We start from the raw sequence: 27,614 nt of genomic DNA on the forward strand, positions 1-27,614 counted from the left end.
TGCCTCCCTATAGGGGCCTCCCTATGGGAGCCCCCTGCCAACTCAGCGGTTTTCTCTGGATACCACTGTCACACCTCCCTCCCCTGTGAAAGCTCGGGTACTTGGTATATGCCATGGTGTTGCTATAGGGCCCCCAGGCCTAAGCACGAGCTGGTTGTAGGTGCTGTGATGTTGCTATAGGGCCCCCCAGAAAGTCACTGCTTTTCTTTGAAGGCTGTGGTGTTGCTATAGAGCCCCCATCTAGGCACAGGCTCTCTATAGGTGCCATGGGACTGTTATAGGGTCCCCTGATTTAGGCATCAGATCTCTATGGGTGTTCAGGTGTTGCTGTGGTCCCCCCCATATAGGCACAGGCTCTCTGTAGGTACCATGGTGTTGCCACAAGATTCCCCCCCCATTTCGGCATGGGTGCTCTCTATAGGTGTTTGCTTTGGGGCCATTCTAGCGCTCCAGCCCCACACCGGCCTCTCCCAGCCCCACGCCAGCTGCCGGCGCTACAGGCAGCTTGCTTTCTTGCTTGTCGTTTTTTTCTCCTTTCCTGTCTAGACAGCCCCAATTAGCTGTTCATTAAGAAAAAGGGGGGGCTGGGCTAATTAAAGCGATGCTGCGGGGCTGGCACGGCGGCTCCCACGCCCGGGGCTGCCTTTATGGGGCTGCAGGCGAAGGAGCCGCTCCTCTTTCTCCCCCCTTGGCTCTTGTCCTACCTCCTCGTACCCCCAACAACAGGGCAGGATCCATCCCAGCCCCCCAGCCTCACCGAGGCCTGGGGGTGCCTGGCTGGGGGGGCTGGAGACACTGATCCTGTTGGAAGGAGGCTTGGGGAAAGCAAGTCCTGCCCTGTGATGGTGCCCCGTATGTGCTGGGGACTGTACCCCATCTCAGTCCCCATGGGGCTGGTGCTGTGGGGGCAGGTGGGAGGGCAGGAGGGGCCCAGGGAGAGATGTGACCCCCTTCACAAAGCGTTGCAGGTGTGTGTGGAGGTGTTTACAGTGGGAGGGGGCCATGCAGGGACATCCCTGTCCTCTACCAGAGGTCTGATCCAGGGCAGAGATGGGGGGGTGGCGGGGGGGCTCAGCCGTGGTGTCAGGGGTGTTACAGCGATCTCGTACGGGATGTTCTTGGAAATCCTCCTAACCCCTGGCTGAGAAGGGGCTAAACCCATTACCGGGCCTGGGCCCAGTGGCTGGAGCTAAAGCCACAGTGGCGGAGGATTAACATGCCTGCTGCCCCCTCCCGCTTGGCCCCATGCCCCAGGGTGGCCCTTGGGGACCCAGGTGTCCGGCACTACGCGGGTGTCCTGGGTGCTGGGGCTGCATGTCCCTGGAGGTGTCTGCCCTGAACTGGCACCTTTCTGCCTCCCTGGGAGTGCCTTGTGCCGGCAGGACATGTCCCCCAGCCCCAGGGTGCCAGGGGAGGTGGGTGCCCAGTGGGGGCTGCAGGGTCACAGACGGGCACCCACGTGCCACTGGGGTGCCACACAGGCAGAGCTGCGTGCACCTGCATACACACACACACGTGCGTGAGCACACACTCATGCTGGAGCACACACACGCACATGTTCAAACCTGGAGATGCCCACACACCCTCCTGCACACACACAGACCTGTGCACACACCCACACTCACACACACGCACCCTCCCCGTGCCTGTCCCCAGGGTGACCCTCACCCCAGGACAAGCGCCCCAGCGCCGGGCCGGGCTGGCAGCAGCCCCAGGACTTTGGGGTCCTGCAGTGGGTGCCAGGGCCTGAGACTATGCCCCACTTTCCCCAGGCATCTCCCCCACCGTGAAGAAGACGGAGATGGACAAATCACCCTTCAACAGCCCATCGCCACAGGACTCCTCACCCCGGCTGAGCAGTTTCACACAGCACCACCGTCCCGTCATCGCGGTGCACAGCGGTGAGTATCCTGGCAGGGAAACTGAGGCATGGAGCGAGCGGGCAAGCGGGCTGGGGGACAGGGCAGCGGCCTGCCTGCAGTGACACTGGTGGGTCCCCCCGTCTGCTCTCTCCTGCAGGTATCACTCGAAGCCCACACCCGTCGTCTGCGCTGCATTTCCCCACCACCTCCATCCTCCCCCAGACGGCCTCCACCTACTTCCCCCACACGGCCATTCGGTACCCGCCTCATCTCAACCCGCAGGACCCGCTGAAAGATCTCGTCTCACTGGCCTGCGACCCGTCCAACCAGCAGCCCGGACCGGTAAGGATCCGGCCCTATCCCTGCATCACCAACCTCGCCATGGGGCGCTGGGGACTGCTGCCAGCCGGGCCACCGGAGGGGCATTCCCTGGATTGTCCACTGCCACCGCCGTCACTGCCACCACCGCCGCCGCATGTAGGGTGTAAGGGTGCTCTGGTGGCATCCATGTGCCAGCGTGCAGCCTGGTAGGGTGTTCTTACTGCCGTGGCTGGGGCTGAGCCACTCTGGCTGGTGCCTTGCATTGGTTCGGGAGCGCCGCTGCACCTGGTCAGTGTTGGCGTCTGGTTTCTGCGGCGATGAAGGTGCCTGCCCCGGCGCAGTACCGGGCGCCACCTCGTAGGGGAGACAGGGTGGTGGGTGCCAGGGCTGAGCCATCAGCTGGGGCTGGGGGTGTCTGGTGGGAGCGAGGTGTCCAGTGCGTGATCTGTGACTGTCGCCGAAGAGCCACCGTCCGCCATTGTGCCTGGGAGAGTGATGGGCTCTGCGTTCCCTGTCCATCCGCGCAGCCGGCTGGTGACCCGTCAGCCCTGCCACTGTGCTGTGTCCCCCGGCATCCCCACGGGGTGGCAGGGCCACACTGTGCTGCTGTGTACCTTCCCTTACCCCAGCACCCCCCACACACAGCGCACCCAGCACCCAGCACCCCATGCACCCCACACCCCACACACACAGCACACAGCGCACCCAGCACCCTATGCACCCCACACACCCCACACCCCACACACACAGCACATACTGCACCCAGCACCCCATGCACCCCACACACACCCCACACACACAGCACACAGTGCACCCAGCACCCCATGCACCCCACACACCCCACACACCCCACACCCCACACACACAGCACACAGCACACCCAGCACCCCATGCACCCCACACACACCCCACACCCCACACACACAGAACACAGCACACCCAGCACCCCATACACCCCACACCCCACACACACAGCACACAGCGCACCCAGCACCCCATGCACCCCACACACCCCACACCCCACACACACAGCACACAGCACACCCAGCACCCCATACACCCCACACCCCACACACACAGCACACAGCACACAGCGCACCCAGCACCCCATACACCCCACACCCCACACACACAGCACACAGCACACAGCGCACCCAGCACCCCATACACCCCACACCCCACACACACAGCACACAGCACACAGCGCACCCAGCACCCTGTGCGCTCACCACCCTGTACACCCACGTCGTCAGGCTTCCTTTGTGCCTGAAGACGGTGTTTGGGATGGCCATATTCCCGCTCCTGTGCCCTCTTGCACCCCACTCTGCTCCCTGGATGTGAAGGGTCTCAGGGAGACTGTCTGAGCTCTGCCCAGCTGCCCCTCGCCGGCAAGGCCTGATGCCAAGGTGAGGGCCATGGCTGCTCTTCCCCCCGCACAGGGGCTCAGTGCCAGGCTGGCAGAGGCCACATTTGGATCGGTCCCCTGCTGGGTCAGGGAGCTGGTGCAAGAGCCGTTGAAAGCTGGTGCGGCGCTGCCACCGTGGGGTGCCCCTGGCCCACAGGTGAGCGCTTCAAAGGCCTCCCGCCGCCACGAAGAGGGGGCACAGCGCCCCAGCTCAGCATGCGCCGCCCCCCCAGCCCACCCCAACCCCCTGCGCCGCCGTGATTTCCCTGTCGCTGGCGCCGACCGTTCAGGGCTGCTCTGAGACCCAACAAACTCGTGTGAGCGGTGAGGGATGCTCTGTGCCGGGTTGCACCAGGGGCTCACCGGGCCGCTTTGCCGGTGCTGCGCGTGCTTCCTAATGGCTTGTGCTGTTTGTTTTTCTGTCTGTGTTGTGTCCCCAGTTAAATGGAAGTGGTCAAGTGAAAGTGCCCAGCCACTACCTGCCCACGCAGATGCTGGCGCCGCCACCTCCCCCCGGCATGCCCCGCTTGGCCGTCTCTCCTGACACCAAATCCACCACGACAACTACCGAGGGAGGGACGACCTCACCGACATCACCCAGTAAGCACCCCGTGGCGCCCACCCCTCTCCCCGGCCTGGCTGGACCCTCCTCTCACAGCCCCCAAGGTCCCCCATGTAGTGTTGGTGCCACCAGGGGGGCATTGGTGGAGGTGGCCTCCCTGCAGCCGGGGAGAGGGCGGCAGCCAGCACACAGTGAGTTTGCTGGGTCTCAGGCAGGTCGGAGCGGGCAGGGTTTGGGCAGGCTGCTGTTGTGTCCCCCAAGCCAGGGGGTCCCACGCTGGTCCCAGGGACCGGCCTGAGCCCCACGTCCCTCTGAGACGGCTGGGGGAGCAGGAGCGGAGCCGCGACAGGACTTCCCAAGCCGATGTCCTGCCCAAATCCCCCCAGCACAGGCAGGGCTTGCGGGGGAGGCTGTTGCCTTTCTGTGCCTCAGTTTCCCCACTGGCTGTTAGTGGTGGTGCTGCCAATGACACAGGGACCAGTCAGCATGGGTGCGGCGCGGGGGCTGGGGGCAGCGTGCCTGGCTGCGCCACACAGGTCTGCCATCCTCCTGCTGCCATGGGGGTCCCCAGCATGGGGGACCCCAGTCCGGTCAGGGGTTGTGAAGTGACGTGGTTTCAAGGAGCCCTTGGCAGGAGGTGCCTGGGGAGCCTTCGTTAGTAGTGGTGGCTGATGAGCTCATGCCGCTCTGCTCCAACTTGCGGTCTTCAGCGCCTCGGCCAGGAGAATTTTGGAGTGCTAGGCCTGGGACCTCAGAGGGGAGATGCTGGCCTTGCCCCTGGGCTGGCACTGGGGCGCGTCACAGCTGTGGGACACTGTGCCATCGCCACACTCTGCGAGGGGGTTGTCCCTGCTCCTGTCCTGCTCTGCCCATGGGACACTTTCCAGTGACCTGAGAGGCTGCCACATCCCCACAGGGCTGAGCCCTGCCTGGGCGCTGTCCCCAGGGGACGGGCCACTGCTGGGTGCGCCAGCTGGTGGGTGTCAAGGTCAGGTAGTGTGAAGAAATCAAAGCCCGGACAGTGTGGAGGGGAGAGTTTGGGCTGGTGTGGCTGGGCCAGCGACGAGGCCACGGCCACGCAGAGGGACCTGGGCAGTGCCAGTCCCCTCCGGACTCAGGGAGGGATGTGCGCAGGCCCTAAGGGGCGCAGAGGCCGGGTGGCTCCAAGCCCCCTGTGCCCCCTGGCTCCCATGGGGCTGAGCCCAGGAGCTCAGCGGGCCAGGGGTCCCACTGCTGGACCCCGGCTGGGTGGTGGAAGTGGCAGTGGGGAGATGTGGCGAGGGGAGCCGGTGGCTCCCATTGCCCTGACCCCACGGCAGCTCCACTCAGGAAGCCAAAAGGCTGGCACAGCAGAGGAGTACCCGCCTATGCTGGCACCCTGGGGGTGTCCTGCCCCCCAGCCAGCCGTCCCTCTGAAGCTGGCCCTCCAGCAGATGCCAGCACGCGTGGCACTGCCTTGGGCACAGTGTCCTTTGGCCTCTGTTCGCCTGCTGCCAGGGCACAGCCGGGGACATTGCCCGGCCACCAGCTTCAGGTGCTCGGGACTCCTATCCCAGCAGTGCCAGGGAGCAGGCCGGGCTTGGCCCTTCGGGGGGACAATGGTAGTGCCACCAGTAGCCCCGTTAACGAGCTCTCGTTTGTTCCCCAGCCTACTCTGCACCAGGCACGCCCCCTGCGAACCGTTCCTTCGTGGGATTAGGACCAAGGGATCCTGGGAGTATCTATCAGGCACAGGTGAGAGGGGGATATTGCTGGGGGGACCTTCCTGCCCTCGCGCCGGGCACCGCCGCTGTGGCATCGTCATGGGCATCGCGCCGTGGGCTTTGGCCGTTGTGGGCGTCACCGTTGTGGTATCAGTGCCGTGGTGTGGCTACATGGGCATCCCCACCATGGCATTGCTGCTGTGGTATTGTCACCGTGGGCATTGCCAGCATAGCGTCACTGCCATGGACATCGCCACCACGGGTATGGCTGTCGTGGGCATCACCGTCACAAGCATCGCTGCCGTGGCATTGCTGCCATGGTGTGGCTGCAGTGGCATCATTGCCATGGGTATTGCCCCCATGGGCATCACCACTGTTGGTGTTGCCACCAGGGGCATCGTTGCTGTGGGAGTAACTGCTGTGGGCATAGCTAACGTGGGCATAACAGCTGTCGGCATTGCCACCATGGGCATCACCACCATGGCATCGCTGCCCGGGCATTGCCGCTGTGGGCATTGCTGCTGTGGGTATCACTGTCCTGACACCACCACTGTGGACATACCCACCGTGGGCATTGCCACCTGGTACCCTGTGCCAGGCCCTCAGGCGCTGCTGGCGGCTTGGGACCACCGAGGGTCCCCCAGGGCAGAGGGAGGTCACTGCCATGCCCACACCTGGCACCTCACTCACCTCTCCAGCCTCCAGCAGCGCACCGCCTGGCACCGCGGCACCACCACAGCATCCCCGAACGAGGGACACCAGGGCCATGTGCCCCTCTCCAGGTGGGCACAGGCACCCTGCTCTTGCCTGGCCGTGGCTGCCGGCCGCTCCAGCTGCAGCGGGACGTGGCGTGCGCCTTTGCAGGGGCTTTTCAGTAGTCCTGGGTATTTTTTCACCAGTAATTCGTGAGCTGGTGCCAGCGCTGTGGGGAGTACCGTGGGCCAGGGCAGGAGTGCCAGCACCTCGCCTCGCTTGTGATTTGAGTTGACCGGCCTCAGTGGTCCCAGTGGGGGCAGCTCCGGAGGCTGCAGCCCTGCGCGGAGGTGCCGCCGGTGCCGGGGCAGGGGATGGGTGTCTGGTTGGCGCCGTGCCAGGAGCACCCCAGGGTGCTGCACCCACTGAGAGTGAGTGCTCAGGGCACAGAGCTGTGCCATAGTGCACCCAGGGGTGCTGTTCTGTGCCAGGATGTGAGCACTTGGGACCACCAACTGTGCCATGGGGCACCCGAGGGTGCTGTGCCATTGCAGGGGGCAAGCACTGGGGGCCCAGCTCTGGCAACACCCCCTGCCCTGCCTTGGTTTCCCCAATCCTACTCATAGGCAGAGCACAGTGGGGTGGGCACCCTGGAGCCTTTGGGTCCCTAAAGAGGAGACATGGGGCAGCAGCGGGAGAGCCCCAGGGGAGCAGGATGCTGGGGTCCCTGCAGCCTCAAGCCCCCGAGTGTCACAGCTGCTCGCAGCCCCAGGACCCCAGGGTCCCTGTCTCTGTGTGCACGTGTCTAGTCACACTCTGGGAGCCTCTCTAGGGCTCAAGGATGCTCTACGTGGGGAAACTGAGGCACGGGGGAAAGAAAGTGGTGTCCTGTGTCCCTGGGAGGAGTAGCTGAGACCTGCAGCTTTCAGGTCATATGTGGCAGGGCCGCGAAGGGTTAAGGGAAGCCGCGGCCTTGAGCTGTCTCGTTGCCAACAGAAACCAGACATGAGGTAATCGTGGACGAACTTGAACTTGGGGCTGGGTGGGGAGAAAACAGGAGGGTGGCAGGGGGCCACCCCGAGGGGTCCTCAGCCCTGTCACCCCCAGCCTGTCCCCAGACAGCACCATTCCCTGGGGAGCATCGCCTGCGCTGTGGAGGTGCAGAGGGACCAGCCACCAAGGGAGACACGAGTGGCGGCGGTGCAGAGGACTGACAAACTCCGTGCAGGAGTGGGGCCGCCAGCCCCGCGCAGGGCAGCAGGGCGAGCTGGGCAGGGGGACAGCGTGGGGACAGCTGTGTCGGGGCGGGGGCGACACGCCAGGTGCACTGAGTGAGTCCGCAGCTCACAGCGCTAACGCCAGCCTCTCTCTTCTCTCCCGGCAGTCCTGGTACCTCGGATAACCGCCGCTGTGCCGCCCCTTCGCCTCCCTTCTCCTCTGCTTTAGGCACCCCCAGAGGAACATCCCCGTCCCCGAGCACCAGGCCCAGCCTTGCGGTGACGACGGAGAGCGCAGACTCACGATGATAATGACGACAACGACGACAAGCAAAACCCACACCCGGAGGAAAGAGCGAGGGAAAGAAAGAAGGAAAAGGGTCAAACTTTTTTTTTTAAAAGAAACAAAACAAAACAAAAACAAACAAAACAACAATCCACGCCAGGAGGACCTTCCCCCCACCCCAGCGATATGCCAGAAAACAAGGAACCGGAAAACAAAAACAAAAACCACAGCAAACCGAAAAACAAGACAAAAGGATAAAAGCAAGAAACAAAGAAACACTATGACTTGCCCCGTCATCCAGCGCTGCGCCGAGACCTGACGCAGCTCGTGCCAGCGATGGCCCCCGAGCGGCAGCGGGGCTGCGGCGCCGGAGCCCGGCCGGCCGCTCACCGGCGGCTGGATGTACAAACTGCTCTTGACTCTCCCATTCTTGCCTCTATGTGAGTAAAAATGAACAACCCCCTCCCCACCGCATCCCCCCACGTCCCCCTCCCGCACCCCACACAGACTTTTGGATGGTCCCCGGGCCGGGGGGTGCAGGGGCAGCGGCACCGCGGGTGAGGGACTTCCCGCCAGATGCGGCAGCAGTGATGCCGCTGCCGTGAAAGCGCCATGGGATGGGTGACGCCGTGCTGCGGTGACACGGTGATGTGGTGACACGGTGGTGAGGTGACATGATGGCCGGCTCAGCTTGGCACAACGAGTGTCACAGGAGCGGGGTTTGGGGCCACAGAGGACGCGTGGGCACAGCTGGGGCGGTCACTGTGGCAGTGGCACCCCGCTTCCCGGTGGGGACACGGTGTGGGGACACTCCTGCCACAGCCCCAGCGGGACCCAGGCTGCCACCACCAGGCCAGGGCAGTGGTCACCGTTGCTCTTCAGCACCTTCCTCACCCCCTGTGTGCACCGGCCCCAGCCCCGCGTGTCCCCACGTGTGTCCCTGTCTCCCCTGCATGTCCCCATGCCGGGGGGCCCGCGGGGCCGTGGCAGGGGCGTGTGTCCATGTGTCTGAGCTATGCATTCCTGTGGACAGGTACCAGGTGGATGGCGAGGAGAGGGTGCGCTCGTGTTGCACATTTTGTAGGAAATGCACTTTTAAGAGGGAATCATCAAAAAAAAAAAGAAAAAAAAATCAGAAAAAAGGAGGAGGAGAAGGACAAGGGGACGAGCTGGAGCCCCCAGCACTGGCTTGCTGGGATGGCTGCTTTGGGGTTTTGGGGTTTTTTTTGGTTTTTGGGTTTTTTTTTTTAATACAAAAGGATGGAGAAAAGGAGTCGGAGCGAGAGCGAGGGCAGAGCCGGCCCCACGGAGCCCCGGCCCTGCGTCAAGTGCCTGAACCGCACCCCGAAGGAGCCGCGGCCGGGGCAGCGCTGCAGGAGCCCCTGGCCGCCCCCGTCCCACGGATGGTGACGCGGCCGGGATGGAGACTCGGGGACGTGCCTTAGCGCAGAGGGACCCACGCAGCGGCCGGGGTGAGGAGGAGGAAGCGACGAAGGCACCCGGCATCGTCAACAAGATGGTGGCGGCCACAGAGGAGAGCGGTCCCAGGCCTGTCCCCACACCCCGGGGGACGCCCCGCAGGTTCTGACAGAGAGAAGCCACCTTGGGACGTCCGGGAGCAGGGGATGTCACTGAGGCCACCGCCGCCACCCGCCTGGCCCCCATCCTGGCCCCACAGCCGCCCCATGGACCACCGGCACCGCATCCCCCATCCCCGCTCCCCGGCGAGGCCGGATCCTGCCCGCCCGCGGCACCGCACAGGAAAGGGCTGACGCTGAAATCCCGGGAGACACAAACATCATCCAAAAAGGACAAGAAATGGAGAAAACCCACCAAAAATGAGAAAACAAAAAAAAGGCGCTTGGCGGAGAGGGAAACCTGTTTTTATAAAAAAAAAAATCTGAGAAAAGAAACACGTTAAAAAAAAAAAAAAAAAAGAAAAAGACAAAAAAAAAGACAAATAAAGTGCATGGTGCTTTAACAGGACCTGGTGACCTGGCTCGACCAGCCGCGGACGGCTGACGCTGTGCATGGCAGACTGTATTAACCGGCTCTACCCTCCCCTTCAGCAACCACAGAAAAAGAGGAAAAAAATCTGTATAAAAGAAAAAAAAGGCCACAAAAAAAAAACAACACGCGAGAAAAAAAAAAAACCAAACAATCCATGTTTTCCTAATTTGCACGAAATTTTATACCACATGATGTGCCTTGCCTTCGGAGACTAAGTATTACTGGACCCGATATCAGCGCGAGGGAGTCGCTGCATGCCCGGGGCTCCCGGGGCGGGGCGGCCGCCCCCGCTCCTGCATGGCTTCTTCTCGGCCGGAAAAGTCCCTTTTCTCTCTATTATTATTATTTTGTAACCGATTTCCCCCTCAGAAATGTCTTCCAGTTGGTAATACCGATGCATCCTCTGCGCCAACACACCGGAATATGCAATAGCCGCTCGGCGAGGGGGGGCCTGGCCGGGGGCTGGGGGGGGGTCCAGCCACCCGTTTGCTTTGCCTCTCTCTTTTTCTTTTTGTTTTGTTGGGTTTTTTTTTTTCTTCTTTCCCTTTTTTTGGGGGGTTTTTATGTTATGTTTCTGCTGACAGCAACCAAAGGCAGCGAGGCGGGCGGCGACGGGGCTCCCACCCCCGGTCACAGCCCCCCAGTGGTGCTTGGGGGAACCCAGGCGTCCGGGCGTGGTGGGATGGACGAGGATGCGGTCGGGGTCCCCGTGGGGAGGACTGGGGATGGAGCCCCCCATGGCTGAGCTCTAATGGGGGTCCACAGCAGCCCCCCCTCCTCTCCCCCCCCTTTAGGGGACCCCACCCTTTTTAATTGGTATTGAAGGGGCGCAGGGCCAGGAGGGCTGAGTCCAGCTGCTCTTGTGACAGGAATGGAACCGTGTGAATGTAGCTGTGCCCCCCCGGGCTGGTGTCGGGGGAGTCGCAGCCCCCCCACCTCCATCCCCATCGGCTTCACCTGCGGGTCTGGCTGGCGCAGCCGGGGACGTGCCGAGGGTCCCTCTCGCCCTCACTTGGTCTGTTCCCGGCTGCGCCAACCGCCAAGTGGGGTCCTGACACCCCCCAAAAATCCAGAATTTGCCTTAAATCCCAAGCATCCCACCAGCTGCAGAGAGACCCCCAGCCCCGGGCTGCGGACCCGTGTGGGTCTCGGCACCGACGGGCGGTGACACCGATGGGTGGGTGGCACCAACGGGCGGTGGCGCCGCGTGTCGCTGCTGCTTTGTAACGAAGAAACGTTGTCACCAACTATTTTATTTTCTTTTTTGGTGTCCAAAAGTATTATTTGGGGGGGGTCCCATCCCCGTGTCCCACTGGGGTCTCGCCCGCTGGTGCAGTTTGTTGGGGGTCCCACAGGGCGGGGGAACATCCTTGGGAGACCCTTATGCAAGGTGCAGTATTGATTTCTGCAAGGACGATGCAGCGTGGAGAGCAGGAGGTCAGCGTGCAGCGGGGGAAAGAAATTAACAAATAGAATTTAAAAAAATGTATATATATATATATGAAAATGTAAAAAAAAGAATGGTTTTAAGGCCAGGACAGGATCAGCTCAAAGCAAAACAAAACCGAACAAACAAGATGCAAAAGGCATGGTCAGTGGTGAGCAGGGAGCGGCAGCGGGGGCACCCGGGCACCCCCCGGCCAACCCAGCGAGACGGGTCCGGGGGGCGAGGGGCGCGGGCGCCCCTGGGCCTGGCCCTGCCGAGGAACCCCCGGCCCCCTCCGGCCCCCCCACTCCGCTGCCTTTACCCCAGGGCCCCGCAGCACGGCCGAGCCCCAAAACCCGCCCTTGGCAAGAAAAGCACCTTAAAACATGTTAAAAACAAAAAAAAAATAGCAAAAAAACTATTAATAATCAACTGGACGCTCCCCCAGCCCTGAAAGCGGCAGTGGGGGGGTCGGGCCGCAGCTTTCCCTTGGGGATCCGGGAGCTCCCCCGGGTCTTTGCACTGCTCCCCCCACCCCCCCACCCCGGGGCTGCACCCCCAGCTCTGCCCAAAGGGAATATGCAACCCCCCCAGACCCCCCGGGGGCTCCGGCCGCGCGGGAACGGGGACGACCACTAATTTTATTGTGTTGTTTTTATCGTTCTCCCCTTTTTTTATCCCCTCGCGGCCTCTGGGCTCGGTGACCACAGTTGGGGGGCGCAGCGCAGGAGGGGACCCCGTGACCGCGGGTGCTCCGGGGGGACGCGGGGGGTCCGCTCGACAATCACTGCGCCCGGGGGCCTTCGGGGGTTTCATGCACTACAGTCTTTCCTAGAGGGTTTTTAGTCAGGCTTGTCGGTTTAAGAAATTAATTAAAAATAGTCCTTGTGACCTATAAATAAATAAAAAAAAAATAACCTGTACATATATATATATATATCTCCACATATATATATATGGGGCTGCAGGGGCCGGAGGTGGGCACAGGTCCCTGCGGGCCAACACACAGTTAAGGTACTTTAAAGCGCAAAGAAATATATATATATATATATAAAAATATATATATATATATAAAATCCCATATATATATATATATAAAAATGTGTCTTGTTTGTTGTTGTTTTGTTTCTTTTGTTGTTTTCTTTTGTACTCTGAGTTGGGAATTGCTGCTTTCTGTCCCGGGTCCTGTCCCGGGGCTCCCGCCGCCCGGGGGGGCAGCGCCCGCGGTGCCCCCGCAGCAGCGCCCGCGGAGGCGGGGACGCCCCCACCCCGGACAAAGAGCGGCAAAAGGAGAGAAACCGCCCCAAAAAGGTGTCGAGGCGGCAGCCGGCAGGACCACGACTCACACCCATACCAAAAATCCCGCCGCAGTGCCTCCGCGCCGCCGGCTGCCCCCGCCCGCCTTTTCAGGGGGTCCCCCCTCCCGCCCCGCGGGGCGCTGGGTGCTGCCCCCCGCGCAGTTATATTTTACTAGTTAGCCGATTCTCGCTTCTCGCTTGCCGCAGCCGTTACACACCCGCCGAGCGCACCAGGGCCGCGAGCCGGGGCCGGGACCCCCTGGCTGTGTCCCCCCCAGCCCCTGCATGACCCCCCGAGCCCCCACTCGCCCCCCTGGTGCTTCACGATATTTGATTATACCATTGTACGCAGCCATTACCGATAGCCGCCGCTCCCGCCTACATACCAGTTACTGACCGTGACTATGGATTGGGGTTTATTTTCGTTTTCTTTTTTGTTTCGCTATGTTTCTTTTGTTTTGTTTTATTTTGGGTTTTTTTTCTGGGGGTTTGTTTTTGGTTTTTCTTTTTTTTTTTTTGTTTTGTTGTTGTTTTGGTTTTGTTTTTGTTTTTTTTTCCCCCCTTCCCCTATGCAAAAAAGAGAAAAAGAGACAAAAAAGAAGAAAAAAACAAAAAACAAAAAACTGACACAAAAAAAAAATAAAAGGAAAAAAAAAGACAAACAAAAAAATGTATAAAAATTAAACAAGCTATGCTTCAACTCCAGCCCGCCTCCCGCCTCCTTCGCTGCCCGGGAAACTGAGGCACGACGCCCAGCCTAGGGACTGGGTGTCCCTGACGCGGGGAGCACTGGGGGCACTGGGGGGCACTGGGGACACTGGGGGTACTGGAGCACAGCCGTGCCAGGCAATGGGTGCCCATCACCCTGGAGGGGGGACGCCCACCCATGGGTGCTCGTGGCCTGGGGGGGGCGCTGAGCCAGGGACCTGGGAGGGGCCAGAGGGGACACGCAGGGACGGGGCCCGAGTGGGTGCAGCCTTGGGCTCACGTGGGGACGCGGCGCTGCCGTCACCTCTACATCAAGATCTTGTCCGCACGATGTCACCACCTCATGCATGTGACATCACTGCCCTCACCCATATGACATCACGGGCCCAACCTGTGCACCAGCCCTGCAGTCTCCATCGTCCCCATCGTCCCCATCGTCCGCATCCTGAAGAGCTGCTCAGCACAGCTGGGGGTCCCAAGGCCGGACGCTCCCCCCAGCAGCCCCCAGTCCCCCGTGACACCCATTGGTGCCCAAGTACCGCGGGACGTGGGGCGGGACGCCCGGGTCAGGGCGCGTCGGGGGCGGTGACATGGCCGGGCATGGGCTGTTGGCTGTGCCCAGGTCACTGAGACCCGGCAGCTTGTCACATGCCAGAAGCCTGCCATTGGCCCCTGCCCCAGTGGCGCTCATGGATGCCCCCTCATCCAGCACTCTCAAGGCAGGGGGTGGCACTGGGGGCCCCTCCTGAGGGTGTGGAGCCCCACGGGAGCCACAGGACAGCCCCATGCCCAGCAGGGTGACACCAGACACGTGATGACAAGGCAGGCTGGGGACCTTTACTGGGGTACAGCCAGGGACACACACTACCCGCACGGGCAGGACCCCCTTCTGGCCCCGTCATGGGAGGTGCAGTGGGGGCCCTGCTCCTGTCCCCAGCCGCCGCCGTTCCTGATCCACTCCAGTGTGCGATCGATCCACGCCTGGTCTTGGAGGCAGCCGGGTCCGCCACGGCACCTCCCGCCCTGCGGCCGCCCTGCAAGGCGCAGCGTGGGTCCGCGCCCCGTGGACGGGGCTGAGGTGCAGCGCCCGATGGGGGAGCCCTGGCGCTGCGCCCTGGGTGGGCTGCGCGCGGCCGCCACCTCAGAAGGACGTGGCCTTGCTCTGCTCCTCGCTCTCCTCATCACTGTCCTTCTTGGCTGCCAGGTTGACATGGCTGACGTGCTCCAGCCTGCTGGGAGAGGGGCATCAACAAGGCATGGCCACCCCCACGGGGCACCCCGGCCCGTTCCCCTGCGGCATCACCATCTGCTGTGCCGAGGGCACGCCGGGCCACGCACGGCACTGCTGGGCTGTGCACGGCACCGCCAGCACGCAACCGTCCCAGCGGGAAACCGAGGCCAGGACAGGGGGCCCAGTGCCCGCCCCGCAGTGCCGGGGCTGCCGTACCTGTCAGCGCCCAGGGTCTCCTGGAGCCTGCTCTGCTTCCTGCGGGGGGAGAGGAGGAGTGAGGGGTGCCCGGGGGGCCCATCCCCGCCCTGCAGCACCCTGCTCTCGGGCTCGTGGGCCCCTGGGCCGGCAGCCCCCGCTGCGGGGGGTGCGGGACGTGTCCCCACCGCAGTGACCCACCTGCGCATCCTGATCTGCCAGAGCCGGTTGGCGAGCAGGAGCACAAAGACGATGAAGAGGAAGACAACAACGGCCGTAAGGCCGACGAGCCAGGGCTGCAGCACCTTGGGGCCAGTGCCTGCATGGCAGGAGGACGGGGGTGAGGACAGGGACAGGGATGGCTGCAGGCAAACCCCGTCCTGCAGAAGACAGGACCCCCATCCCATGGCACAGGGTCCTAGTTGTGCCAAGCCAGGCACCAGGGGACACAAGACACCAGGGGACATCAGCAGACACTCCTCACCCTCCCCACTGTCCCCTGGGTGCTGAGGAAGCCACCCCCGACACAGCCACCCTGTCCCTGGCAGAGCACAGGGGAACCCAGCAAGGGGAAGGGCACTGGGGGCAGCAGATGCCCCCGAACCTTCCTGCTCTGCCCCCAGAACGGCTGCTGCCAGGCACTGGTCCTACTGGGAAGGTCTCCCAGGTGCCGATCCGGTGCCCTGGGGCGGGCATGGCCACCCCCCTAAGGGCACCGGGGCGCAGGGACTCGTGGGGGCACGGGGACACCTACCGGCCTGTCCACGGATGGGGGCGGCGAGGACAAGCAGGACCAGGAGCGAGAGGGGCTGCAAGGTCCTCGGCATTTTTGGGCGGCGATGGCAGAGGGAGCTGGGGCACGGCCGGATCGTGCACCCAGAGCTGGGCTCCTCTCCTGCGCGGCTGCTGGTGCAGAGTGCGGGCACCGCTCTCTGCACCCAGGGCCAACGGGCGGCTTTTATTGGGCTCAAGAGGACAAGTGCCACCAAGCTCCATGGCAACATGGCTCCCATAACCCTGGGGAGGTGGCACCTCTCCCCTGGCTCAGCCACCAGCCCCTGCGGCAGCCAACAGCCACCACCTCGGGGCCGCAGCGGCAGCCCCACGCCCAGGGCTGGGTCCACCAGCCCCGAGTGGGTGAGTGGATGCGGGGGCAGATGGACGGGCAGGTGGGTGTTTGGAGGGACAGATGGCTGCATGAGCAGGTGGGTGGGTGGATGAACGGACAGATGTGTGGGTGGCAGGCCAGACAGATGTACGGAGTGCCCAGCCTGCCTGCTGCCCCGTCCCAGTCTCTCCCGTCTGCCCATGGGCACCACTGTCCCCGCTGGCGGATCCAGGCCAGTGTCCCATCCCCACAGACATGGCCCCTGCTCGGCCGCACGGTGGGGATGGGGCAGCACGAGGGGTGCACAGCGCCAGGCCCCCCGGCTCCACCCCGGCCCAGGCCAGGCCAGCTGGGGCCCAGGTGTGATGGCTGGTGCCGGCAGGAGCCCAACACGTGCCCGGGGAGTGCCTGGATACGGTGAAGAGATAAATATTAACGGTGTTATCAGCGAGACCTTGGAAGGGTGAGCTGCTCCGCTTCGCCTCACAGCCCCCACCCGCCCGGGCACAGGGGAAACTGAGGCATAGGGTGGCGGGCACCCCAGAGAGAGCCCGTGGGCTTTGTCAGGACCATCCTGCCCATGGCGGTTCCCCAAGGGGTGGAGAATGAGCCCGGGGACATGGGGACAGTATCCCCACCAGAGGCACATGGTGGCCCAGCCACGTTGCCCATATCCCATCCCGGTTCCCCACCCAGAGCCCAAGTGGGGCTCATGGATGCTCTGTCCCCCAGGATGGGCTCTGAGGGCAGTTGTGGGTGCCACTGGGTTCTGTCCCAATGGGAGGGGCACAGTGCACTGAGGGGGCCAGCGGGCAGGGGCAAATCCAGCTTCAGCACACAGACAGCTGTCTGTCCGTCCGTCCGCCCTTCCCTCCCCATGTATCTGCACACGGGTGTGCTGACGTGGATCTCCCTGCAGGGGTATGTGTGGGGGTGTGTGGGGGGTGCGTGTGCACGCACCCGTGTCCGTGCCCCCTGCACCCACACCCAGGCTGTGCCCGCCTGCCAGGGGTCTGCACCCCGGAGCACCCACCTTTACGTACCCACGTGTGCCCCCAAACGTGTACCCCTCCCTGTGCCTGGAGGCCAGTGCCGCTCCACCGCAGGGCTCTGCTGTCCCCAGGCAGGGTCAGGGTGTCCCAGGCTGCCATGTTCCCGTGCCCACACCTGGCTAAAGGGTGAGCGAGCAGGGCTGGGGCAGGCAGCTTTATTGGGGGGCAGCGACAGCAGCCCCAAAATAAGCGTGTGGGGCTGTGCTGAGGATGGTTAAGCCACATGCCAGCACTGGGCAGTGTCATTCCTGTGTCCAGAATGGGCCCAGGGCCATGCTGTGACCCGATGGCCGGCCATGGCTGCGGGGTCTGGCAACAGCAGGGGGGTCCCCTGGCCCTAGAAAAACGTCTTCTTGTGGGAGTCGGCGAAGGAGATGGAGCTGCGCGGGGTGGTGCCGAGCAGCCCTGGCGGGATGTCCATGCCGGGCAGGGCACCGGCACCTCCACCCTCCGGCTTCCCCTCTGCCGGCACCCAGTCTTCCTCCAGCCACTCCACCTCCAGCGCGGTCCCCTCGGCCACCACCGCCTTCTCCTCCTCCAGCTTGGGCCCGAACGCCCAGTCTGCGCAAGCAGAGACGGAGCCATCAGCAGCACATCCCCGCCACGGCAAAGGCTCTGGGTTTGGGGGTCCTCCCCTTGCCCTCACCCAGCCCCATAAGGAGCCTCAAAGCTCAGCCCCGCTCTGGGCAGCACTCACCGGCGAAGTCATGCACCAGGTCCTTGATGAGGTGCCCCACGATGGCGTACGCCACCACCAGCACCAGGGTGGCCGCCATCACAAGGTACAGCACATAGCGGGGCAGGCGGATGCTGTCCAGGGCAGGGGGTTTGTAGTCCACATACAGCACCTCATCCTCCTCGGGGGGCGACTGCAGCAAGTGCCGTGACCCCCAGGTCCCCCCGCTGCCGGGGAGGGGGGTGCTCCCTGCCATGGCCATCGCCAGCTGCCCCCGCACCCCGGCCCGGAGCCCCCAAAGCTGCTGCCACGTGAGGGGCCACAGGGGAGAAGCGGCATCAGGGTTGGCAAAGGCTCCTCGGTGCCGGCAGCTCATGGGGACAGCGGGTGCCCATGCCTGGTGGCAGCACCGCTCGCCCGCTGCCGCCCAAGGACAGAGCGTCTGCGGGAAGGAGCTTAGCGCTGGCTAATCCAGGCCCGGCCCCGCGGGCTCAGCACAGGGGGGACCAGCGGGCTCTGGCACGGCCCAGGGTCCCCCGAATCTGCTCCCCTGGCAGCACCGCAGGTACCTCCGTCCAGTGGGAGCGGGGGATCGTCTGTGGCTGGAGAAGCCCGAAGGCAGGGATGGGGAGGCAGGGATGGGGAGGCAGGGATGGGGAGGCAGGGATGGGGAGGCAGGGATGGGGAGGCAGGGATGGGGAGGCAGGGATGGGGAGGCAGGGGTGGGGAGGCAGGGGTGGGGAGGCAGGGGTGGGGAGGCAGGGGTGGGGAGGGACGCCCTGAGCCGCCCCCCTTCTGCAGCTCAGTTAAATCCCTCTGCAGGCCAGATCCCCCAAGCAGATGGTGTTAAATCCTGGCAGCAGCCAGGACACAGCAGCCCCTGAGCCAGGAGGTGATGGCGATGGAGCCACAGCCCTGTGCTGGGGGGGGGTCCTGCTGGGCCCCCTTTGCTGTGCAGAGTCCAGAGCGGGGACTGTCACCTTCCCAGAGCTTCGCGCTGGCCAGTGCATTGCAGCGGCCTGGTGCCCAGCATCGCCCCTCCCGGGGGAGCCGCCTGCAGAGGGGCGCGGGGTGCAGGCGCCCCCTGAAAGCGACGCCCTCCGCAGCGGGAGGGCGCGGGGTTTGTCCCGGACCAGCAGCAGTCCCGAAAAAACCCCGAACCCTTCCCGGGCTGGGTCGGCCAGGGAGCGACGAGGGTGCCCGTGGGGTTCGGCGTCAAGTCAAGGCTCAGCGCCCAAACCTTCCTCCACCCCGGCACCCATCACAGCCCTACTGCGCCCAGGCTGCCCCTGGCCAAATCCTGGCCACAAAAATGCCAGTTTCATTCCAATTTGGGCTTAAAAGGCATTTGAGGGAACGGAGGAAAATGCAGGCACAGAGATTTAGAAACAAACCTGCGCAGTCTGAGTGAGTCACCTGTGGAGATGCTGGAGACCAGCAGAGAGCAAGGGTTGGAGCACCAGGGCAATACGTGAGACAAACACAGCGGCAAACCCGGGAGCGGCGCTGGCAGCATGCCGGAGCCTGCGGACCGATAAGGTCCCAGCGGGCAGCCGGCAGCTGCCTCACAACTGATAGCACAGCAAGGGGGAAACAGCACGTCCCCCACCCTGCCCCATCGCCCGTGGGGAACGGAGAAGGGGGCAAAGATGCCCCAAAGCTTGGTGGTGCCAGCTTGGTCCTGCCCACCACCCAGCGGCTACGGAGGATGAGGGAATTGGGGTAAAAGGCCCTGTAACAGCTGCAGACTCCAAAATGGTGTGAAAACACCAGGTTTTTGTATCCAATGCTGAGGAACTGGACATGCTCCACATCACACACAGTGACCCCGGCCATAGCACTTGGCGCAGGTGTCTGACTTCCAGGAAGCATGTACAGTTGAAACTGGTCAGGTCTCAAGTAAAACTGTCTTCCATGGGGCCCTGAACTGGGCCAGAGCCGGCGCTCCCTGCACCACAGCCCCGGGGGCGCCGCAGCAGCAGCTTTAGGGACCCAGGACTGAGCCCAGGAGTGACTTGCAGGGAGTCTGGGCAGGAGGAGAAGCCCCATGGGCAGGATGCCAGTCCCCGCAGGGCAGCAGGGCCCCCGGCCCCTCTGCGGGCAGCACCACGGGGGCAGCATCTGCCCCCCTCCCTGAGCCCGCCAGGGTCACCCTGTGCCATCAGTGCCCCCCCCATGCTCTCTCCTCGCATTATGGTTGGGCATGACAATCGTAAAGGTCTTTTCCAACCTAAGTTCTTCTGTTGTACGGTTCTATTACGGCAGCCCAGGAGCTGGGGTCCGACCCTGCGGCACTGGGTGCACCCCACATTTGTGTCAGGGCTAAACCACAGCTCAACTCACACAGAAGCTCCCCCCACCAGAACTGTGTTCTGCCAGCCCCGCTGTGCCCACGCTGGGCTGCGGGGGGGTTGGGCGCTGGGTGATGGCAGCAGCCACCAGCCTCAGCCCTCCCAGGTCTGGTTAAACACGGGGGAAAGTCTGGGCAGGCTCTGCCTCACCCCATAAGCCCTATGGCAGCGCCATTCCCTGCAGAAAGAACAAGCGCAGCCAAATCTTCCAAACTTTGTAATGAAACAACCCCCATCCCAGGACAAAGGCTGCCGCGAGCGCAGCCCTGGCCTGCCACGACAGGAGAGGCCAAACCCACAGCACCTCCTCTGGCACGGAGGCAAGGAGGGACCCAGCTCAGCACCACAGGCGATTCTGAGGCATCGCACCGCTATGACCCAGGGGAGCGGGCGCCTGGAGCCAGCCCTGGCCCCCAGCACAGCTCAGCAGGAAACACGGAGCTGTTTCACGCCGACCCGCCATGGCAGCACAAGCCCAGAGCAGCCGCGGGCCCCGCGCAGCTGCAACAGGCTCCGACGTGCAGAGCGGAGCCCACCCAGTCCAAGCCCCGAGCCAGGCTGTGGGCAGGCACCGCTGATCCTGGCAGGGAACAGAGGCCGACCCAGGAAACGGGGGATGGCGGCGAGGGGGAACAAGTAGCAGCTCAGCCTGGATTTGGAAGGAGAAGGTGGCTGTAATTGTGCCAGAGAGCAAATCCAATTCCTCCTCCACCACAGCAAGGCACAGATCCACGCGGATGGAGGCGGCCGTCAAAGCACAGCCTGGGGGGCAGGAGGCAGCGCCCCAGCCTGTGCCCCCCCAGCCAGGGCTCAGGCAGAGGCCTGCAGCTTGCAGAGCCCGTCAGCATACTGGAACTGCGTGCCGTTCTCGTACTCATACATGTCCAGAGCCACCTCGCAGCTCTCCCGCACCACCCGCTCCTCGTCGTGGGCAAAGGCGCGCAGGGTCTCCAGGCAGGAGGGGCGGGCGATGGAGCCCAGGGCCTCGGCGCACTCGTGCCGCACCATGGGGTTCTCGGTGCGGCTGCGCAGCGCGGCTGTCAGCTGCGGGACACAGGTCTCATCCTGCATCTGGCCCAGCACGTAGCCGATCTCATGGCGGAACAGGGCGCTGCTGCAGCGCAGGCCTGCGGGGAGGAGACAAGAGTGTGCATGGGGATATTTGGCCAGAGCCTCCCCACCCAAAAGTCAGTGATGCAATGGGGCAGGCTGGCCTGGGGGTGAGAGCCAGCAGCTGCCACCCCAGACCCATGGGGGCTTTTGGGGAAGGGGACAGAATAGCTACAGGAAGGCCCGTCCCATGCTGCTCCATGACTCGGCACAGCCAGGGCACCCGCGGCACCACCTGCCCGCAGCCATGCCTCTGCGGTGTGGGGACGCCCTCTTGTGACGGTGGCACCTGCTGTCCCAGCAGAGCTGCCAGCACCCCTGCCGGCCCCGGGGAGCCGGCGCTGCTCACGGGCTCTGCCCCACCAGCGCGGTGTGCTTGGGGCTGCGCGGCAGCACAGCCACAGCTTCAAGCCGTCCCATGCTGTGGGATGGAGCCGTCACAGCGGGAGCTCGCAGATCCCCGCACACCTTGTCCCAAGGTGCAGACGTGTCCTCGGCTCATCCCAGGTGGCTGGAGAGCCTCGTCCTCTTCCCTCAGGCTGGGGATGGGTCCAATCAGTTCCAGAGTTGTGGTCTGTCCCCTCCCCACTCCAGAGAGATTCACTGCCCTCTTCAGAGCTATTCCCAAACCCCATGACGAGGTTGGCAGCCTCTGACTTCCCAGGACGGGAGCGCAGGACTCCGACACCCTGGGGACAGGCCCTACCAGGAGACAGGTCAGGCTGCTTGGTCCCAAGCCAACAGTATAGACTCACCCACCTGGACCCAGAGAAAGAGGGGCCCTGGAGGATGGTGAGGGGGCTGTGAAACACCAGAAAGCACAGAGCACATTGCAATGTGGCTCCTGCAAGCAAGCAGGTGGACAGCAGCTCTAGAAACAAACATGTGAAGAGCTTAAGAGGAGCCCCACAGCTCTGGCAGCCCTGGACTTGAGAAGGGCCAATCCTGGATTAACCTATACAGACTTAGAGCAAGGAGACTGCAGACAGCCTCTCACTGGCCCTTACCATCCGCCAGCGCCAGCACAGCAGCCTGGCCCCCCAGGTTTCGCAGGGCAAACATGGCTCTGTAGCGGTCAAACAGCGTGCATGACTCATCCAGGAGGGTTTTGCGGAGTTTGGCGACATCTGTCTCCTCGGCAGGGGGGGCAGGATCCACAGAGAGGTAGGGGCTGCTGCCTGGCTCCTGCTTGTTCTCCTGCAGCCACTCCAGCCTCCTCACCGCCAGCTGACACGTCTCTGCCACCTGTGGGTATGGGGACACAGCCCTGGCTGCAGGATGGCACCATATGGTGCTGGGAGGGTGCCCAGGGCTTCCTGACCACAGCTGGACACCAGCACACAGCAGGATGCCACTTGTGGGGTCCCTGTCCACTGCCAGGGCCTGCCCAGGAGAGACCAGCTTCACCCTCCTGGACCAGCAACACTGCACTCCAGGGGAAATGAGCCCCCCAAGAGCCTCACCTCAACCACAGGATCCTCTGAATAGCGTTTCAGGACATCCAGCACATCGGGATTCCCAATAGCACCCAGGGCTTCACCTGAAGGAAGGACGTGTCGGGATGCGATCAAGGTGAACACGCACGGAGAACCCTGCTGTGTCTTCCAGCAAGGCCTTGCCCCTGACTGACTGATCCGGGCAAACAAACACAGTCAGAGCCGGCCTGGCCAGCAGGGAGGGGGAGGGGAAGGCTCAGCCAACCAGTCCGGCCGGGGGACGTGGTGAAGTGGTTATATGCCTCAGAGTTTTCCAAGCCATGACACACCAAGCACCCCCAGGTCCCACCCGCGAGCCGGACGCACAGCGGCGGGAGCTGCCATCGTACCTGCCTCGTGCCTGACCATGGGCTCCTGGCTGGTGTCCTCCAGCACCCCGAGGAGCACGGGAATGGCCGCCTCGTCCTGCATCTGGCCCAGGCAGTAGGCGAGCTCGTGTTTCAGCAGCGCAGAGCTGTCCCCGAACGCCCGGCTGATCCAGCCCACGGCCGCACGGCCGCCCAAGTTGCGCAGGGTGAAAAGCGCCCGGAACCGGGCGGGCAGGGGCTGCGCCGCGTCCACCAGCGTCCGGCCGATGGCGTCCAGCTCCTGCTCCGTCACCATGGTGCCGAGAGGGGCGATCTGGTCCCGGTGCGGCTCCCTGCGGTCACACTCCTGCGCACGGGGAAGGAGCTCAGGGGCACTGGCCGCAGCCGCCCAGACCGGAGGCCCCTCAGCCGCCAGCGGGTCCGTCACGCCGGGGCAGAGGGGGCGGCGCGGGGGCCCAGCGCAGCACGCGAGACCCGGCCCGGGGCCGGCGGGCCCAGCACAACCGGGCCTGACCCCACGGGAAGTGGCCGACGACCCGCCCGCCGCGAACGCGCCAGCCCGGCCCCGTTCCGCCGCCGCCGGGCTATGACGGGCCGGAGGGAGCGGCCCGAACCGCGGCCGAAACCCGCGGAGATGAGACCCGACCGGCCCCGGTCCCGCACTCACCGCGCGCCGCCATGCCGCTCCCTCACGTGACCGCACCGGCAGCTCCTACCACGGCACGTCCGGGCAGGGGAGGGCGGGGCTGCCCCGAGCGCGCCCCCATGGGCGGGCACTGCCGTTCCCCACCTCCGCCGAGTGGGAGCAGCCGGGGCGGTCGGTGGCGGCGCATGCGCGGTGAGCGGAGCGCAGGCCGGGAGCGCCCCCTGGAGCGCCCCGGCCTCCCCGGCCCCGCGGCCTTTGCAGCCGATCCGCCCCGCGGGAAGGGGCAGGACGAGTCTGTGCCGTTCCCCCGCCCCCCAGCACCGTGCTGCTGCAGCTGCCCGGGCACGGGCGGCGTCCCCGGCACGGGGAATCAGGTCCAGCCAGGCGATTCTCAGCCGATGGCCGGGGCGGAGCTGCGTGTTTTGCGTTCCCGCCGCAGGCAGGGAGGGAGCCCAGGGGAGCTCGGAGCTGAGGGGGAGGGACAGTCGGGGCTGAGCCACGGACTCCCACAGCAAAGCCGCGAGGGCGATGTGGGGCTGTGCTGCTCAGCCCGGGGCAGCACGTTTGCAGATGCAACTTCACCCCGGCTGGTGCCAGCAAAGCAAGTCACTGCTCTGCTGCTGCTTTCCCTTCCCCTCCCGAGTGTGTTTACGCAGCAAGTTTCGCACCTCCAAAGGGGTTTTGCGTTATTTCAAGCCTCCCGCTAAGTTTTGGCCTGACGCAGGGGCCTTGGGACAGAGATGTGCCCCTCGGAATGAGAGACCCAGGCAGCGCTGTCCCTCGCCCAGCCCCGACCCCGCTTTACACAGCACACAACACACCACCAGACCGCTCAGATCCTGAAGAGAACAAGAGCACAAAATACATTCTGCTCCCTGAAACCACCACAGCAAAAACAGAACGAGCGCGATGCAGCCACTCCCCCCGCAACCCAGGAACAGCAGGTGCAGCCCCCAGCTTTCCCTGCTCTGCCGACAGCTTCAGCAGAGGCAAGAGGGCGCAGTCCTTTGCCAAACAGCCCCGTACTGCTGGGCCAACATTTGCCAGAGTCCATAAGAAGTCCGTGAGCAAGGATGCACAGGACTGCTGCTCCCCGCCGGCCCCATCAGCCCTCCCCACAGCTCTCGAAGTACTGGCACATCAGCTCACGCATTTGCTCGGCCCGGCCATCCTCCATGGCAGCAGGTGCAGGCTGGCAGGGCTTGGGCAGCTCGGTGGGCTCGGTGCCCTCCAGCCACTCCTCATTGAAGGGGTTGTCATGGGCTTCACAGATGTTGTGCAGGATGCAGCAGGCGAGGACGAGCGTGGGCAGCAGCTCCAGGCTGCAGTCGTCGCACTTGAGGAGGATCTGCCAGCGCGCCTTCAGGCGCAGGAAGGCGTTCTCGATCACACTGTGCGCCCGCTTCAGGCGGTAGTTGAACTGCAGCTGCCGCTGGGTGAGGTTCTCGTCCTCCTGGTAGGGCTTGAGGATCCAGTCTTGCAAGGGGTAGGTGGCATCACCCAGCAGCACATACTTCTGCGCCTTCCCCATGAAGTGCTTGGGAGGGTTGGGGCACAGCCGGCCCTCCTTGGCCAGCACCCACAGGCTGGAGCTCTCCAGGACCGCGCTGTTCTCCATGCTGCCAGGAAAGGCGGTGGAGACGTCCCAGAACTGGCCCAGCCCATCCACGGTGGCCTGCGTCAGGATGGAGTGCCAGCCCTGGCCGTTGCAGTAGTCGGCACTGAGGCGCAGGGGCGGGTGGATGGGGATGTGAAGGCTGTCCAGGGCGCCAATGCAGTGCGGGAAGCCCCAGCGGGTGCAGAAGATGCGCACCATGTTCTCCAGCTCTTTCTCGTTGGGCAGACGGAGGTAGAGGGGCTTCAGCAGCAAGACGATGGCGTAACTCACCTCCCGGACACACGTCTGCACCGTGGAGGGCCCCACGCCAAACAGGGGGCTCAGAGTCTGGTACTCCACGTTGGTGGCCAAGTGCCACAGGGCCACGGCCACCCTCTTCTCCAGGGGCAGGGTGGGGTGGAAGTGGGCGCTGTGTGGAGCCAGCCCAGGCCGCAGCTGGTTGCAGACGTAGAAGAAGGTCTCCTTGGACATCCGAAACTTCTCCAGCCAGTCCTGGGGCCCAAACTCCTTCAGGACCACCCGTTCCCACCAGTCTGTGCTCCTGACGCTGGGCCAGGCACGGGGGTAGAAGTAGCAGCTGGTTCTCCTCCGGCGAGCGATCAGGAGCTGCAGCGCGGCAGGGAGAGGGGTGTGAGACGGCAGGTGCCTCCCCGTCCCGCACCCTGTGCTTCACCAGGACCTCCCCGCTCATCACCATCCAGCTCGTGACCTGCTGCAGGCAGGGGACACCCAATGCCACACAGCTGGTGGTCCCGACCAGCACGACCACTGGGTCAAATTTTCCTGTTCCTGGGCAACCTCATTGCAAACCCACCAAGCAAGAGTTGTGATCCTGGACCCTGTGACCCGGAGAAAGCTTCAGGGAGACTTTGCTGCAGCCTTTCTGTACTTAGAAGGGGCTGATAAGAAAGATGGGGCCAGTCTTTTGAGCAGGGCCTGCTGTGATAGGACAAGGGGTGATGGTTTAAACTAAAGGAGGGAGATTCAGGCTGGACATGAGGAAGGAATTGTTGCCCTGAGGGTGGTGAGAGCCTGGCCCGGGTTGGCCAGAGAGGGGGTGGATGAACCATCCCTGAGACATCCCAGGCCAGGCTGGACGGGGCTCTGAGCACCCTGAGCTGGTGAAGATGTCCCTGCTCATGGGTTGGACTGGATGAGTTTTGAAGGCCCTTCAACCCAAAGCACTCTATGATTCTATTCTATGATTCTATAGGATGCCCAGGTGCTGCAGACAAGGAACCTTCTGGAAAAGTCCCCTTTTGGGCACCCACTTACTCTGTGGTTTTATTTTATAAGGAGTGTTACTTGCTTTCCTGCAGCCACATGAGCTGGGGCCCTGCTCATGATCTGTAAGGTGGAGCAGGCGCCCAGGCTCCTGGCGCCTCCATGGGAATTGCTTTTCTGTTATTAAATTCTAAAAAGCATCTTTAAGCTGAAAAGAGGCTTTTTTCACCTTTCTTGGCAACTGGCCAGAGAACTGGGTTCCCTGTATTCCCTTCCAACAGCTTGTCCTTGCTGCCATATGTCCCCAAGCCCTTTGTATCCCACATCCTTTGTGTCCCCCGCCTACAGTGTCACCCCCTGCTTCATGTCCCCGTCCTTTGTGCCTAAGTTCACATGTCATGTCCTTCAGGCTCTCCGTCCTTCGTGTCCCCCCATCCTTTGTGTCCCTGCCTTTGTGTTCCACACCATCCCCATCCTTCGCGATCTCTGTGTCCCCCTTGTGTCCTTTGTCTCCCACATCCTCCTGTCCCTTTGTTTCATGTCCCACATGTCCCCTTTCCTTTGTGTCCCTGTAACGTGTGTCCCCCCCGAGCCCCCGTACTTCCCATCCCTGTACTTCGTGTCCTGCACATCCCCCGTTCCCCATTTTTTGTCTCCATGACCCGTGTCCCCGCGTGTCCTTCGTGTCCTACATCCCTCCTGTCCGCGTGCCCTGTGTCCCAAATGCCCCGTGTCCCACATCCTGCGTGTCCCCGTGTCCCCCGTGACGCCCGCGTTCCGTGTCCCCGCCCGCCGCGTCCCCGCGTCCTTCCGTCCCCCACCCATCGCGCCCGTTCCTCGCCGCCCGCCGCGCTCCCGCCCCGGTCACCGTCATGAGGCGCTTCTGCCGCTGGCTGTAGTAGTGCCGGAGCCAGGCGCGCCGCTGCGGCCCGTCCCAGGCCCCGCCGGTGCCGCCGCCGCCGCCGGTGCCGCTGCCGGCCATGACCCGCCGCCCGCCCGCCCGCCGCCGCGCCAGCGCGCACAGCAGCACCAGCAGCCGCTCCTGCATTTTCAAATCGGGAGCCGGGGCCGCCCTGGAAGTGATCGGTCGCGGGGTCACGGCGGGACC

The 27,614-nt window shown here is 63.7% G+C and overlaps 4 protein-coding genes across 8 annotated transcripts in view; 1 reads left to right on the plus strand and 3 right to left on the minus strand.

Annotated features, from left to right (window-relative positions):
• Positions 1-13,918, plus strand: part of NFIC (nuclear factor I C) — a 46,029-nt gene extending 32,111 nt beyond the window's left edge. For 2 of the 5 annotated variants that reach the window (XM_080359500.1, XM_080359499.1), the window contains exons 7-11: positions 1,773-1,901; positions 2,020-2,204; positions 4,029-4,188; positions 5,799-5,884; positions 7,931-13,918. In XM_080359500.1, the coding sequence (XP_080215626.1) occupies positions 1,773-1,901; positions 2,020-2,204; positions 4,029-4,188; positions 5,799-5,884; positions 7,931-7,948 (578 nt within the window). In that variant the 3' untranslated portion in view covers positions 7,949-13,918. The remainder of the gene's footprint in view (positions 1-1,772; positions 1,902-2,019; positions 2,205-4,028; positions 4,189-5,798; positions 5,885-7,930) is intronic. The other 3 variants (XR_013923324.1, XM_080359501.1, XM_080359502.1) reach the window with 3 other exon arrangements.
• Positions 13,919-14,324: 406 nt separating this feature from the next.
• On the minus strand, positions 14,325-15,782 carry SMIM24 (small integral membrane protein 24). The gene is made up of 4 exons (XM_080359154.1): positions 15,672-15,782; positions 15,119-15,236; positions 14,939-14,977; positions 14,325-14,720 (listed from the first exon to the last, which is right to left on the minus strand). Exons 1-4 carry the CDS (start codon positions 15,742-15,744, stop codon positions 14,633-14,635), a joined length of 318 nt encoding a protein of 105 aa, XP_080215280.1. The 5' UTR covers positions 15,745-15,782; the 3' UTR covers positions 14,325-14,632.
• A 1,449-nt stretch (positions 15,783-17,231) lies between these two features.
• SMIM44 (small integral membrane protein 44) lies at positions 17,232-18,323 on the minus strand. Its single transcript, XM_080359330.1, has 2 exons — positions 17,775-18,323; positions 17,232-17,638 (listed from the first exon to the last, which is right to left on the minus strand). Exons 1-2 carry the CDS (start codon positions 18,127-18,129, stop codon positions 17,415-17,417), a joined length of 579 nt encoding a protein of 192 aa, XP_080215456.1. The 5' UTR covers positions 18,130-18,323; the 3' UTR covers positions 17,232-17,414.
• A 1,981-nt stretch (positions 18,324-20,304) lies between these two features.
• On the minus strand, positions 20,305-23,818 carry DOHH (deoxyhypusine hydroxylase). The gene is made up of 5 exons (XM_080359357.1): positions 23,686-23,818; positions 23,040-23,364; positions 22,678-22,754; positions 22,222-22,459; positions 20,305-21,231 (listed from the first exon to the last, which is right to left on the minus strand). The coding sequence occupies exons 2-5, from the start codon at positions 23,311-23,313 to the stop codon at positions 20,915-20,917; spliced, it is 906 nt and encodes a 301-aa protein (XP_080215483.1). The 5' UTR covers positions 23,314-23,364; positions 23,686-23,818; the 3' UTR covers positions 20,305-20,914.
• Between the last annotated feature and the right edge of the window lie 3,796 nt (positions 23,819-27,614).

Source organism: Nesoenas mayeri (assembly GCF_963082525.1).
Source record: "Nesoenas mayeri genome assembly, chromosome: 25".
Lineage (NCBI taxonomy): Eukaryota > Metazoa > Chordata > Aves > Columbiformes > Columbidae > Nesoenas > Nesoenas mayeri.

Bases quoted from the DNA above. Each gene is read 5' to 3' on its own strand.
- SMIM44 (XM_080359330.1), bottom strand. From the start codon at position 18,129: ATGAGCTGCCGGCACCGAGGAGCCTTTGCCAACCCTGATGCCGCTTCT. The intron at 17,639-17,774 runs GTGAGTGCTGCC...CTGCTTGCGCAG, and splicing joins CCTGGTGCATGACTTCGCCG to ACTGGGCGTTCGGGCCCAAG.
- SMIM24 (XM_080359154.1), bottom strand. From the start codon at position 15,744: ATGCCGAGGACCTTGCAGCCCCTCTCGCTCCTGGTCCTGCTTGTCCTC. The intron at 15,237-15,671 runs GTAGGTGTCCCC...CCTGCCATGCAG, and splicing joins CCCCATCCGTGGACAGGCCG to GCACTGGCCCCAAGGTGCTG. The intron at 14,978-15,118 runs GTGGGTCACTGC...CTCCCCCCGCAG, and splicing joins TGGCAGATCAGGATGCGCAG to GAAGCAGAGCAGGCTCCAGG.
- DOHH (XM_080359357.1), bottom strand. From the start codon at position 23,313: ATGGTGACGGAGCAGGAGCTGGACGCCATCGGCCGGACGCTGGTGGAC. The intron at 22,460-22,677 runs GTGAGGCTCTTG...CCATACCCACAG, and splicing joins CAGAGGATCCTGTGGTTGAG to GTGGCAGAGACGTGTCAGCT. The intron at 21,232-22,221 runs GTAAGGGCCAGT...TCCTCCCCGCAG, and splicing joins TGTGCTGGCGCTGGCGGATG to GCCTGCGCTGCAGCAGCGCC.